The following is a 14,298-nucleotide window of genomic DNA, read 5'->3' as shown; positions in this document are numbered from 1 at the left end:
AAAAAACATGGGCGGGGGGGGGGGGGGGGGTCCTCAGGTGCAACAGACACCTCATGTCCGGTAGTATCCTCCTCAGGTGGAACTAAAATGTCCAAAGCAGTGGGGTTAGACCCATCCTTTTTCACTTGAACCTTAGATTTCAAATTAGGATGAAATTTGTGGCATTTAGCAAAGATATGACCAAACATCTTACAGTGGGTACAATATGGGGGTTTGTGTTCCATGACAATTCGTTGTAAATATTCAATATGGGTTGTGCCCAGCCAGACTTCAGTAACATAAGGTAAAGTAATATCCATTTCCACAAGTATTCTGGCCACCAAGGGTCTGATTAGGCTGAAAGTAGGCAGATCTAGTTTCAAAGGATCCTCAAGGATGGCCCTAATAGAGTAGGGAACTTGATGGTGAAAAAAATGCAGCTTGAGAGTAGATAAACTAAATCATACCGGTACAGTGGGAATTTCTGTAAATATCCAATATGGGTTGTGCCCAGCCAGACTTCAGTAACATCAGGTAAAGTAATATCCATTTCCACAAGTATTCTGGCCACCAAGGGTCTGATTAGGCTGAAAGTAGGCAGATCTAGTTTCAAAGGATCCTCAAGGATGGCCCTAATAGAGTAGGGAACTTGATGGTGAAAAAAATGCAGCTTGAGAGTAGATAAACTAAATCATACCGGTACAGTGGGAATTTCATGATTTGGGTCAAAATTAGGAGACCACTTGAGTAACTTCATTGATTTGCCTTTGATATTAAGAAATTTCTTGGAGAAAATTATGGTGTAGTTTTCAGCCACAGTTAGTTGGATCAACACATGTCTCTTATCCATGAGTAATTTCTTGGAAAAAATTACGGTGTAGTTTTCAGCCACTGTTAGTTGGATCAACACATGTCTCTTATCCATGAGTCCCACTTTCCAGTTGCCTACTAGCTTAAGATCTTCAACACACTTTCTGATAATATCCATAGGAGGGTGTCCCCACTGAAATTTTCCAATAAGAACAAACCTGAATTTTTCCGTCAGGGTAAGAATTTTTTATTCAGAGAAAAAGATTACTTCTTTTCCACCTTTCCTACTTCCCTTCTTAATAAAAGGACAATCATCTGTGCCCTCGCGAGATTCCTTTTAACTTGGGGAGAATCCATCTGCGGACTCCACATGAGGGTTACCCACCACGCGGGCAAAGGAGACTTTGTCCGGCTCAATCAAAGAAGAAGGAAATGCCATCAGAGGTTGTCGGCGTTAAACTGCTGCGAGGTTTGAAAGGCAGAGGAGTGGTCGGGCGCACCAGAGGCCGAAGACGAACGTGTCGAGCGACTCTGTCAGAAGCGAACGCGTCATTGTTGAGACGAGCCGACGAAGACGAGCGTGAAGGGAATTCAACGTCTTGCCCTAGTCGTTCGAAGGAAGGGAGGATGCGAGTAGCTTCATGTGTGAAAGTGGAGAACCGATTGAGCCTTGAAGCGAAGAACCAGCTCAACAAACCCTAATCGAGCGGCTCTGATGCGGGTGTCGTAACAGGAAGGAGGAAGAGAAGAGAGGTTGCGTAGTGATGAAAGATAGTAGTCTATTTATTACTAATTTTTTTTTCATTTTAATTTTTTACATGTTATTCTAATATGTACTAGATAATCATATGACTTTGTTAGAAGATTCATTATATGTTTATATGAAGTTAAAGCCTCCTTCTTATAAGAATATTATTATGAATCATCGTTAATATTTAGAATTATCTTTCACCAATCCATCGTTTGTTCCAGCCTTTGTTAATTCTAAATTCTAAGGCATGGTGATGACATATTGAATAAACAATTGTGATAAATAATAAGAAATTTTATAACAAAAAACATAAAACAACATTATTATAATATTTTTAATAATTTAAAGATAAATTATTGATTTTTATAAAATTTGAGTATATTTTAAACAAATTGGCTCACCAGCTAATAAGTTAATTTTGGGTAAGCTTGGGTGTGAATTATTCACGAGCCAATTATCAAGTCAAGCCCCAGCCAACTGACAATTAAGCTTGGCTCAATTGCAACCCTTGCAATAGCTACCAAAAGGTCTTCCATGGCCAGCATCTCACTATTAAATAAGGTCAAAGCTTCTTATAGACAAGCTATCCTCTTGCGACGTCCATAATATTAAACAATTGTGTCAGAATGTTCTCTTAAATTTAGCAAAAGAAGTAATGACTGTCAAGGCAAGCAAGTGAATCATAAGAGGACAAACTCTTTTAATAAACAATAGGTTGTGCTTCAATGCAACAATAATGTTAAGCAAGAAAACAATAGCTTTGAAAGAAGACATGAATAGATAAAATCTTAAACCATTATGATGGCTTCACCTTTGCAATCTCCTCTGAGAAAGCCCTATTTGACAAAGGTCGTCTATTTCCCTCATCTCTTCAATAGGAAGTAAAGATTTCACTGTCATCACAATATGTATGAACTCATTGGCATCTACTTCTTATACGGTTGATCTTAACGACCACAAAACCACTACCTATCTCCTCACTATAAAACATGAGAATCAAGTGTTGCTCAACATTAGGGTTTTTTTCTAATAAAGTACTTTATTGCTGCCCTAACATCCTCATAACTTCATTCTTGAACTCTGCAAGTTTTTTGGCCACAAATTATTGTGTTTCATGAACACAAATGTGTCCCTGCCACTACGATCACTATGTCGGTAGATAAACTTTTAGTTTGTGACATATCCAAACTCATGGTACCATAAAACATGTTGAATCAAGATATGCAATGTGTACACACCACAAAGGCAAAATACATAAGATGAGAGACAAAGAGAGAGCCATTAAGTTAAAAATCATTTCTAGGTCTCCTTTAGTCCAACTTTGAGTCTCTATTTATAAATTTTTAAGAAGACATTGACATATTTACAAGATTTGAAAAATATTTATCAAAAAAATACACAGGCACATTATAAATATATATATACCATACATCACGTGGCTAAATCATATCAAACATTTTTTGTTATGCAAAACATTGGACCTAAGGGTGAATTGCGAATATCAAAGCAGTCCACTAAGTAATACATCAGCTTTGAGTTAATCAGATGGTGGACACTTTAGCATCCCATAGCCTAGTACTGTTAAATTGCTTAATTAGATGAACACGGCATAAATTTCTTCACTGGCCAAGTCAACGCATTATCAAGAATACTTGTGTCGTGAGTTTATCAGGTGTACAATAAAAACACCAAAAGCAAACAAATATATCAGGTTCCAAAAACGATCAAATCTGCTCATCTGCAAGACTAATACCTCAATAATGTTAAATATATGGAATAAAATTAATGTCAAACGTTATGACAATTTAGGGCAATCAATAAGAAAATTAATGATTAAAATGAGTTTAAAATTTAAGTGCATTTTATAGGTTAGAAAAAACTTAACACTAAGCTAAAACTACGAAATAAAAATATGCACAAAAAATATACTGAATAGGAAATAGACCTGTAAGTCTTTGAGTGTTTTAGTATATAAACTAAACATTAAAAAAATTAATTAATTTAATATTGATTTAATTTTAATAAGACCTAAACGATGGGAATATTGCATAAAAAAAGTCCAAAATTCATACAGAGTTGATAAATAAACAAGTAAAATGCAAGTCAAACATGTCAACCGGTTTGAACCTCAAACAAATTAAATAAAAAAGCAATGAAATATGTTCATACAATATTAGAAACATGTTTGAAAAAATATCAATAAAATTAAACAATGGTTCAAACTCGATGTGAAAAATAATTCAAATATGGTTCAAGCACTGTTTGACTAAGATCTAGAATAAAACAAAAAATGTTGCGATATCGAACGTAAACAAGGATTAAGTTTTAAACTCTACTTATTTTGTAAACATCGAGTTTCTCTTGGCCTCCCTCCCACCATAACCTACAACTACAGCAATAGAATGCATTTAAACCTAAAGAATCAAATATATAAATCCACATAGTTTAAATATAAAGTGATTAGAAATCTAATGTAAATTAGGATTAAATTTTAATGTCTACACTCTACTAATTTTGTAAACATGGTGTCTTCTCTTGCCCTCCTCCCCACTCTAACCTACAACTACAGCATTAGAATGCATTTAAACCTAAAGAATCAAAAATATAAATCCACTACTTTAAAATATAAGATGAATAGAAAGTTGAGCGATCACTACAAAGCTCTATCATAAACGTATTACATGATTGATATTGCAAAAGGCGAAAGATGATGGATGATATTTAAGTAGCTTTATATTTCTCTTAAGTCGAGGGTTATGACTTGTATCTTAGTATGGCAATAGAAGTTTTGTCAAAAATAAACTTTTGACCATTTTGTCAAACAAAATAAACATCAGGGAACTTGGGATAACTACATGTATCAAAGAGTACAAGACCTGGCAGCAATATAGCTAAAAACTGAGAAAGGTAGAGTTTGACAAGTGAAATATAGTTTTCCTTTTTTTTTAATGCAAAAGTTTTTTATCAGACTGATAAGGCTCAAGGCAATATCAAGTAGAGACTAATTCAGGGAGAAAGATATTTTTTAGCTTATTACTCATTTAACACATCCAAACTTTATAAGCTTAGAGAGTATTGTCATGAAAAATAAGTAACCCGGACATAAACACTGCAAATCACGTATAAGTGGACAAATGAATGTCACACATTCAAGATACAGTATTTTTTAAACATAAATAATTGTGTAGAAAAAAGTCTTCTTGAAAATTTAAAATTAAACAAAAAAAAGGTCAACAAACATTATGCATCTTAACCACCAACATATCAAGCTAGATGATCCAAAATACAACCATATATCATGTAAATAAACAGCCAAGATTAAAAAAAATGATCCTACATGCCACAACAAATCGCTAGATAACCATCATTCATCCAAAGTAGAATAAAATGCAAGTAAACCAAAACAAAAAAATTATCACATAAAACGGTGATCATGATACGAATGTTCTCGCCTTAGATATCGCCTTCAAATCAGGTCGCTTTGATGCTCTTTTGATATCTATATCATTTTTTGGCACCTGCATGAGTACAAGTTATCGGAAATACCAAATTAATCAACAAACACAAACTCTTTATTTACATGTTCACATGCTACAACGGGCCTGAACTGTACAGGAACATGCTAGAATTCTACAGCGCAATTCAATGAAGTATTGATTATCTGAGGAACAAAAATTTCACATAATAAATTAACTGACGGAAAAAATCACAGCCAAGAATTTAGCAAAGAATATGTTGAGTAAATGCAAAACTATGGAATAACAACAACCAAGAGAAACAAAACTATTTCAAGAAAGTTTTTTTGGGAAAAATTTTGAAAAAAAATCCCACATAGGAACTAAGTCAAAAATTAAATAATCATATTTAAATAAACAAAATATTGAAAATATTACAAAACTTTGAACTAAGTTAAAAAACATCTAATTAGTGGTTCAATAGCCAAAGTCCTGAAATTTTTTTTTGAATTAGCAATCAAGAGTAGAAGCCTTATGGAACCATGGAAGAACATAACAAAAGACTAAATAAAAGTGTGTGTGTGTGTGTGCGCGTGTGTGTGTGGGTGGGTGGGTGGGTGTGTGTGTGTGCGCGTGTGCGCGTGTGTGCGTGTGGGTGGGTGTGTGTGTGAGAGAGAAACACCTTCTTAGTGTTTTCATTCTATGAAATTTGAAGTCACCTGGGTGCGTGGGTGGGTGTGTGTGTGAGAGAGAAACACCTTAGTGTTTTCATTCTATGAAATTTGAAGTCACCTTTCCTATCTTTTCATGAAATTCTTAAGTATTCCTCGAGCAAAGTATTAACTTTTAATAATTTAAGATGACCTCAAAATATTTTAGGTTTACGCGAGGTCAAAAATATATAAAGCGTGAATCACGGGCGAGTCAACCATCTTGATTGTGACACAATCTAGATAGCTCGAGACGCCTCGTTGCTTTTCCTGTAACGCATCCAAGCATCTAGCAACCATTGTCCATTTCTATACCTAAGTCATCTTCGCTCTCATAATCTCAGCTTAACCGTAGCCTCCCCAACAATAGCAAGCACCTAATCCATAATCTTCATAATCTGAGCTCGGCCCCAAAGGAAAATACTCCAACCCTCTCTCTTCTAAGAAAACTCAACCCAAGAAAGCAACATTTTGATTAATTAATCAAATTTAATTTCAAGTTTAAAGCTCACAAGACAGCTGTTTAATATAAAAAAAATTGTCTAAGGAAAATATTTTAGTAAAATACATAAGAATAAGTAAATAAAAAAATATTAAAAAATCACATCACTAAAAAAACAAACTATAATTTTTAAATATTTTCAATAACATATATTAGACCCTTTAATTTAATATATTTAAGCGTATTGTATATTAATATTTCTTAAAATAAATGGGCTCATACAATCGCAAGTTCTCATAAATTTAACATGGCAACCTATCATAGAAGTTGATCAAAAATCACAAACAAACAAAGCAAGCAAAGAAAGGGGACAAATTCCACATAAAACCACAACATTGTAACATTGCTTGATCAGACCAACCTCTCAGTCTCTATTCACATCTCAATGGGTATTTGTCCTTAAGCTTATTTCAAACATACTATATATTATGCATCTATGTTAATTGAAACAACCAAGAGAAAAATCAAAAAGGCAATGAAAATTAGTCTTCACAATGTTTGTTGTTCAAATTTTCTTCAAGCTTTTCAATTTTCTGTATTATTTCATGTTCAAAGAACGACTCTACCTCCTAATAGCAGTTCTTCTTTCTTTATTCATTATGAGTTTTCTTCCTTCAAGCATGAATTTTCTTCTCAACTCAAACTCATCAGCCATCCGAAACCACCAAGCTAAAAATGAACAATATATCAATTCCACCTCAACTTAAATTCCTCATGTCCAAGGTCAAAAATATTCTTCATATCCAACTTGATGCGGATAAGTCGATAGTTAAAATGTGGCACTACAATATTCATATACTATTCAAAGCAAATGGTTTTGATAAGTTAATAGTTATCATGCCAACAAGTCGATAGCTTATTTCAACCAACTTCCCACCAAAACATCTCACCACCCATACAAGACAATATTTCTTCAACATTCATTATAATAAATGGATGCTAAGCAACCAAAAATCATTCAGCCTATGTTTTGAATCTAGCACAGTAATTCGGATTATCATTGAAAAATGCCTTCAATTGATAAAAACAATTCAAGTAATCCAGTTGAAGAATATAATACATAATCTGTTGATGAATACTCAAACTATAAAAGATTTATTAAAAATAAAAGCTAAGGTAGACAATATCATTGTTGTTAGGTCATCTAGTGAATACTAAGAATGTCATTCACGATGGTCTTCCCCAAATTTATCAAACATTCAAAACTGTTATAAGGACAAAACTCACTCCAATAAGCTTTGAAAACCTTTATTCCATAACACGTAGTGAAAAGTCAATATTGTTGAAGAATCTAACAATGATCCTCTCAATCAAGATTTAACGTTAGTTGGAGACATCTCTATTGCATTAAATCTTTACATATTTCACGTCGAAGTAGCCGTTCAAGTTCATCTTTCACTTCTCGTGGATGTGGCCAACTTTCTTAACTTGTGATCTTAGTACCTTCTTGTCTACCTTTTATAAGGGTAGTGACACATTTAGAATCCTTACTATACAATGCTAAATATAAGGTAAAACACGTCATTCAACATCAAGTCATTGGTATCGTTCCAACTTAAATTACATGCCATCTACCATGACTTCACATGTTCCACTTACGACAACTTAGCGAGTTACAATTAGCATATAGACTTAAACTAATTCATCCCCAACAACCTCAGTCATATTCTAGAAAAGGTCAGGTTTATGTTAGCACTTGCCAAGCATTATACATAGCAAACATCGGTCAAGGTTCACCTCAAGCACTATCACGTGAGATCGTGCTCTTTAATGTTCTTCATGTGCCAAATCTTGCTCACAATTTTCTTTCCATCATTAAACTTCTGAAAATCACAGCTCTCTCTTCCTTGATGCTTCCAGTTTCAAGCTCAATGACCGGGCAACTCACCAAATGATTCCTAAAGGACCTTTTCATAAAGGGACATAACATATCTCATACTTGTAGCTGCCTTTTCACAATGCAAAAAAGCATGCTTTTCTTTCTAATTTAAACTCCAAAATGGTGTGGCATCGTCCTTTAAACACCAAACAGATCTACAGTATCAATTATTATATAGGAATTCTCTTTTAATGCATTTCTACATTGACTAATAAATGTAATTCATGTCAACTTGAATTATTGACCTCTGATGAATGTGAATCATCCCCAATTAAATCTACTCAAGATTACCATTATTATATATCATTTATAGAGGATTTTTCAAAATATTGTTGGGTTTATCTTCTGACGAACAAATCTGAGACAACAAAAATTTGTTCAATTTCAAATTATAGTTGAAAAATTACAAACAGCTCTCAAATATGGTGTACAGATGGTGTTGTAGAATTTAATAGCATCTATCTTTAAAACATATACTCAACAACAAAATAGGATTGTTGAGCGCAAACACAGAAATCTTACTGAAATCGTTCACACCATATTGAAGTTTAGTTGCTACGTAATACTTGGGTTGATACCCCCTCCACATACAACAGTTTATTTCATCAATTGTCAACCACCAAATCATCTCATTTTAATCCCCTTCCAAAATCTATTCCATAGAGAACTTAATATCTACATTTTCGAGTTCTCAATAGCAAGTGTTATGCTTAGCTTCCTCATTAATTACCAAATGTCCTTGTATGGAACTGCATCAAATGAAAAATATGGGTGGGGTTTTCTCTTTACTTTTGATGTTTGATAGAGAATTCAAAAATGATTGAAAGAGGGTTCTTGACTTGTTGATAGTAATGTTGTGGATCTAGAGGTGGAGATATATGTTAGTTTGTGTGTGGAGATGGTGGTGTACGTTGGTTTCTGTGTGGAGGTGTTGGTTGGCGTATGGTTGTGTTTATGTTAGAGGACGTGTTGGTGGATGTGTGGAGGTGGTGGTTGGTGTGGTTGTCTGTGTTATAGAATGTATTGGTGGATGCGTATGGGTGGTGGTGGTTAGTGTGTAGTTACGTTTGTGTTTGAGGATCTCTTGGTGGATGGGTGGAGGTGGTGGTGGCAGTGTTGGTGGTTTGTGCGAATTTGTTTTTGTGGAGGTGTTGGTGTTTGGAGGTAGTAGTGATGGTACTGTGGATGTGTCTTGATGTGTTGGTGTGTGGAATTGTTTTTGTATGGAGGTGGTGGCAGTGGTGGTTTGTAGGTGTAGTGGTGTGGTGTAGAGGGGCATTGGTGATGATACTGTGGCATTCCTATTTTTCTTTGAGGTGATATTGTGTCATTCATTTCTATATTGATTAGTTTTTTTCTCATGCTAATAATACAAAGGTTAAAACAAAAAAGGTCGGTTCGTCTACAATGTATGGTAAAATTAATATTTTGTGATCTTTACTTCAAGGAGGTCGAGTTTAGAAAATAGCTCAACAATCTATTTTAAACAAGAGGGCCAGCAAAATATTATTAAAAAACTTAACGAAAGCACAGGCAGAGAGTATGATAGCTTGCAGTTAAAAAACAAGTGGGGTCTGCCAAAAGGGGAATGAAAAATCTGGAAAGAATTGAAGTGAGGATCCACTGGCATGAGTGTACGTTCGATAAAGTGAACAACTGACACTTCAGAGGAGTGATGGGCAGAGAGACTAGCGAAGAGCATTATTGAAACGACCATTGCTTTCGCCAAGTTTTTATTTTTATTTCAAATCCATCAGCATGTCATAAAACTTTATAGGTTGTGCTAGCTATGAAAAAATTTAAATACAGTAGCATCAATCTTGAGCTGGAAGAAAAGTTAAATAGTATGTTTGGTGGTATTATGGCAACGCGCAACAATGCATGTGCTCCCAGTAAGACTGGATTTAGTGGTAAGACTGGATTTAGTGGCATCCCTGAAGATTTGGTTGGTAAAGAAACAGGTGATTCTAATGAAAGCCCTAGCCCTAACCTTAATAACGTGGAATCCACTAGCCGAACAAAGTGGCCCAAGTTTGAGAAGAAGACGAAACAAGTTGCCTTCATTAGAAGCCAGATTTCACAGTCGGTCGCTTCATGCACCAATGACCCTGACCGATCACAAGCAGCTTATGTCCCGCAAGATATGTGTATTTTGGAGGCAACTCCATAAACTTAACAGGACATGTTGTATCTTGTCTCGATAAAGTTGCTTACAAATCTGACATGAAGATAGTTTTTCAAAATGACGACCCTGATCGTTTGGTGAATTATTTATATTATTTTCATGCAAACAGTGACAATTAAGGGACATTTGGTTTTTTTTTATATTCTTGTGGGACATTTTACATTTCTTGCTACAGTGAAAATTTTCATTTATTTTTAGTTTTATCAAATTTTTCATTGGGACGATGTCAAATTTAATTTGCAATATTATTTTTTATAATTACTTCTTCTATTTCCTTCTCTAATTTTATTTTAAAGCTGAATTTATACATAATATTATATGATTGTAACCAATTTGTTGATGCTTGTGTGTTAGCTGTTTTGACACATAATTACATGAATGCGAATAACGAAAGGCGCATAATAAGAGCTACAGTTGCAGTGTGTTTGATGTACTAGTATTAGAGCACGTACATAGAACTCTCCCCTTACATGACATCCCCGTACGTTGATGACAAATGGGACATCAAATAATGAGAAAATCGCATTCATCAACCGTTGTGAGTCACCAACGCAAAATCTCACAGATGTATTTGACTTTAACATGTGTTTCACTTATCATGACTGGTTAGGAGAGCAGCACACATGACAATCAAACCTTCAAATTTGCAACACGAATGAAGAAATACAACTTCCAACATCCACCATAGGTTCGCTCAAGACTGAACCAGTCACTTATTTTATTTGACTTCAACATTAATCATTATATTCACATCAGATAAATATTATTTGGTCGATGAAGGGTATTCGTTACAATGAGGGTTTCCGAAGTTCTATTTAATGTTGAGATACCACATACTTGACTTTGAGAGAGCTAGCAATGTCATGCGGGAAAGGATAGAAATATTCAACAAAACATACTCCTTACGTCGAGTCATTGCGAGGACATTTGGAGTTTAGAAGAAAAAATGGGATACTTCATGATATGTAAAATTATTTGTTTCTTAATCAGGTGCAGATTGTAACTGCATGATGACTCTCCACAATTATATTTGGCGGCATCTTTCCTGCAATGGCAATGATTTTTTTACGGACGAATGATGATCATTTGTATGACACTAATGAGGCACATGAATACCGCAATGGTTAGGCTTTGTCACAAGCTAAAAATGAGGTGCCTAAGACCTGCACTCAAGATAGGGCAGGTTTGAGTGCAAGTACAACCGATGGCAGAGCTGAGGGAATGAATTACGGATGCAATAGTTGAAAGTTGATTAGTGAGAACGTTATTTTGTAATTCTTTTTATTGTAATGTTTGTTGAAACGAATCACTATTTATTGTATCCATATTTTACACACGTGCATTTAAAATTTCTTATATCAGTTTTTTATATAAGTAATATGCACTATTTTCCTTTTACATTTATTTTTCTCCAACTTGGATGGTCGACAAGGCTGTGGGTAACATATGTAAAATAAATATTGCATGCTTTTTTTTAGGGTTTTGGAGATTTATGATGAGATATTTGATCTTATATGTTTTTTGGATAGTCTGTATGTTATTGGTAAGTATCACAAGTGGGTCTTGATGAAGACAACGAAGTTCCTCTTCTTTTTCAGTGCTATGTTTTTTGAGGTTCTTCTAAATAGTCCTTTTAATGATATGCATATGTGACGCAAACAAACTCAGTATTACGTGGGTAAACGGAAGCCAAAAATTCTTTTTGTATAAGGTATGTTATAAACTTGTAGTGACAGATTCTTTGGTAAACTTAGTTCTTTGACGCCTCACTGTTGCATAAAACTTTAATTAATAACTTCTGTTATTAATTTTTACTAGTGTTATATCTGATGGCATTTATTTTTAAGCCTTAAGGAAAGATTGTTATTGCGGACTACTTTGTTCTCTGCTTACTACAGAGTATTGCACTGTTATTGCGGACTACTTTGTTCTCTGCTTACTTCGCGGCAACTACATAGCTACGAGAGACAGTTTTATAGATGTTAAACGAAAAGAACAAAAAGTTGTGACTTCTTTAAATGGGCAAATGGGTTGGAGAATTCCACCGCGGAGAGTAATTGAGTGTGGAGAGTTTCCTTGGAGGAAGACTTATCTCACGACCCACACCCGCAGCATTTTAAAAATTATATTATCATATTATTTATTGTAATTTTAGTAGTCTTTTCTTTTAATTTTGAAAGTCCTGTTACTCACTGTTTAAAGGTGTTTATTTTTATTTTTTAATTTTCAAACTGAATATTTATTTTTCAGTATGAGAAAAGCTAGTATGAACAGTTTTATTGTAAACAGTATTACAATACAGAGGCAAAATGGTCATTTGTCCAAAAACGGCGACTGTTTAGTTGTTTTCAAACTACAAAAAATAAAGAGACAACAGTTTACCCTCAGCAACTTCTGCGAAACAGCAATCTACCACAGTTGTTGCGTGCTACCTCAAATATACCCTTAAAATTTCTCATCATTTTGAGTCCCCACTACTACCTACCATTTATAAAGCGGTTGCCAAACATCATGAGTGGCACCAAGCTATGACAAATGAATATAATGATTTCCAATAATAAGACATTTGAACATTAGTTCCATCTCATCTCTGTTATAATGTTTTAGGAAAGAAATGGATTTTCAAACTTAAATATAATTTGTACGGATCTATTACCCGGCATTAAGCAAAACTTTTTGCTCATTGGTATAAACAATACAATATTGACAATTATGAGGCATTTAGTCTTGTGGCAAATACTACATTTTGCCTACCTCATACAATAACCTTTCATTACTCTGGCCTATTATATAGCTAAATGTAACAAAGGCTTTTGCTCATGGAACTCCTCATGAATATGTATATATGACACAACCACAAGGATTTAAATAAACTTAATTTTTGAATCATGTTACCTTATTTTGAAACCAGCTACAGAACAATGGTACGTTGCTACATCTTATCTATAAAACTAAGGTTTCAAAAAAAGTTAAATCTACCGGCCTCCTCAGATTTATAACCCTGCTCATATTCAAGTTTATTTTCATATATAAGTGCATGACAAACTTCTCACAAGTAATAATGCAAGCCCCATTAAACTCTTCTTGAAAAGCTCCAAAGTTGATTCAATCAAAAGAAAGTTGGAGTTGTTGCCCATACCTTGGAACAACAGTTCATTCAAACATCACACTATCTTGCTTTAAATCGAACTTCTTACGCCAAGAATATGCTTCACCAAACAGGAATGCAGCCTTATAAAGCTACATCTACACATCTTCCTCTCAAATTATCGGTTGTGCCTTCAGTTGAACCAAAATTTGCTAATCTTGAATTACTTCATCAGCTAACCTACTTCCCCTTGTTGTAAATAAAGTTTGTCAACCGATGCATGATCCTCACCAATTGACAGCGACTTTATATACGCTTAAAAATACTAGTATTTAATATTGCTGCTAGAAGATTTAATTCCTCAGCAACTGCACCAAAAACTTAACAACGGTTATAGATTCGATAAAGATATATATATAAAATATTCAATAATGGTAAAGTCACACTTATCAACGCAAGTATGCGTATCGCTCAAGTAATAGAGGGCTCTAATGGAGTCCCAGATATCGATCCCACAGTGAGTAAATACTACGAACTAAGATTTTAAAAAATAAATATTTAATAACAACAATATAATTCAAATTGTTTATCTATCACTAATAGGCAATTGAAATAAATATGTAATTTTAATAACTCTTAAATAACTAATTATACTAATAAATGTGATATTCAATATATAAGAAAGCATCATTCTCTTTGTCAAAAAATCATAGTGAATGGATAAAGTGAATCAGTTCAAATTGTATTATGTCAAATAGGAGCATACATATTCTTTACCCTTTGGTCCAGGCATAAAGAAAATTGACTAATCTTATGTTTGGTTACTGAATCTGCGACTAAGCGGGGAATATATTGGCTCTCACTTCGGAGCTCCCACGTCCCCCTCGTCTGAGGGCTAACATCTACACTTCAGCACCCAAACGATAGGACTGAATTGAG

General features: G+C 34.3%; 1 protein-coding gene across 1 annotated transcript in view; it reads right to left on the bottom strand.

Moving 5' to 3' along the window:
* Positions 1 to 14,298, bottom strand: part of LOC110030909 — an 85,526-nt gene that overhangs the window by 56,000 nt on the left and 15,228 nt on the right. The window contains exon 6 of the mRNA XM_020733895.1: positions 4,993 to 5,058. Within this exon, the coding sequence (XP_020589554.1) occupies positions 4,993 to 5,058 (66 nt within the window). The remainder of the gene's footprint in view (positions 1 to 4,992; positions 5,059 to 14,298) is intronic.

Source organism: Phalaenopsis equestris, unplaced genomic scaffold (assembly GCF_001263595.1).
Source record: "Phalaenopsis equestris unplaced genomic scaffold, ASM126359v1 Scaffold000002, whole genome shotgun sequence".
Taxonomy (NCBI): domain Eukaryota; kingdom Viridiplantae; phylum Streptophyta; class Magnoliopsida; order Asparagales; family Orchidaceae; genus Phalaenopsis; species Phalaenopsis equestris.
Note: the sequence above shows the minus strand (reverse complement) of the source record. Positions and strands in the feature narration are given on the sequence as shown.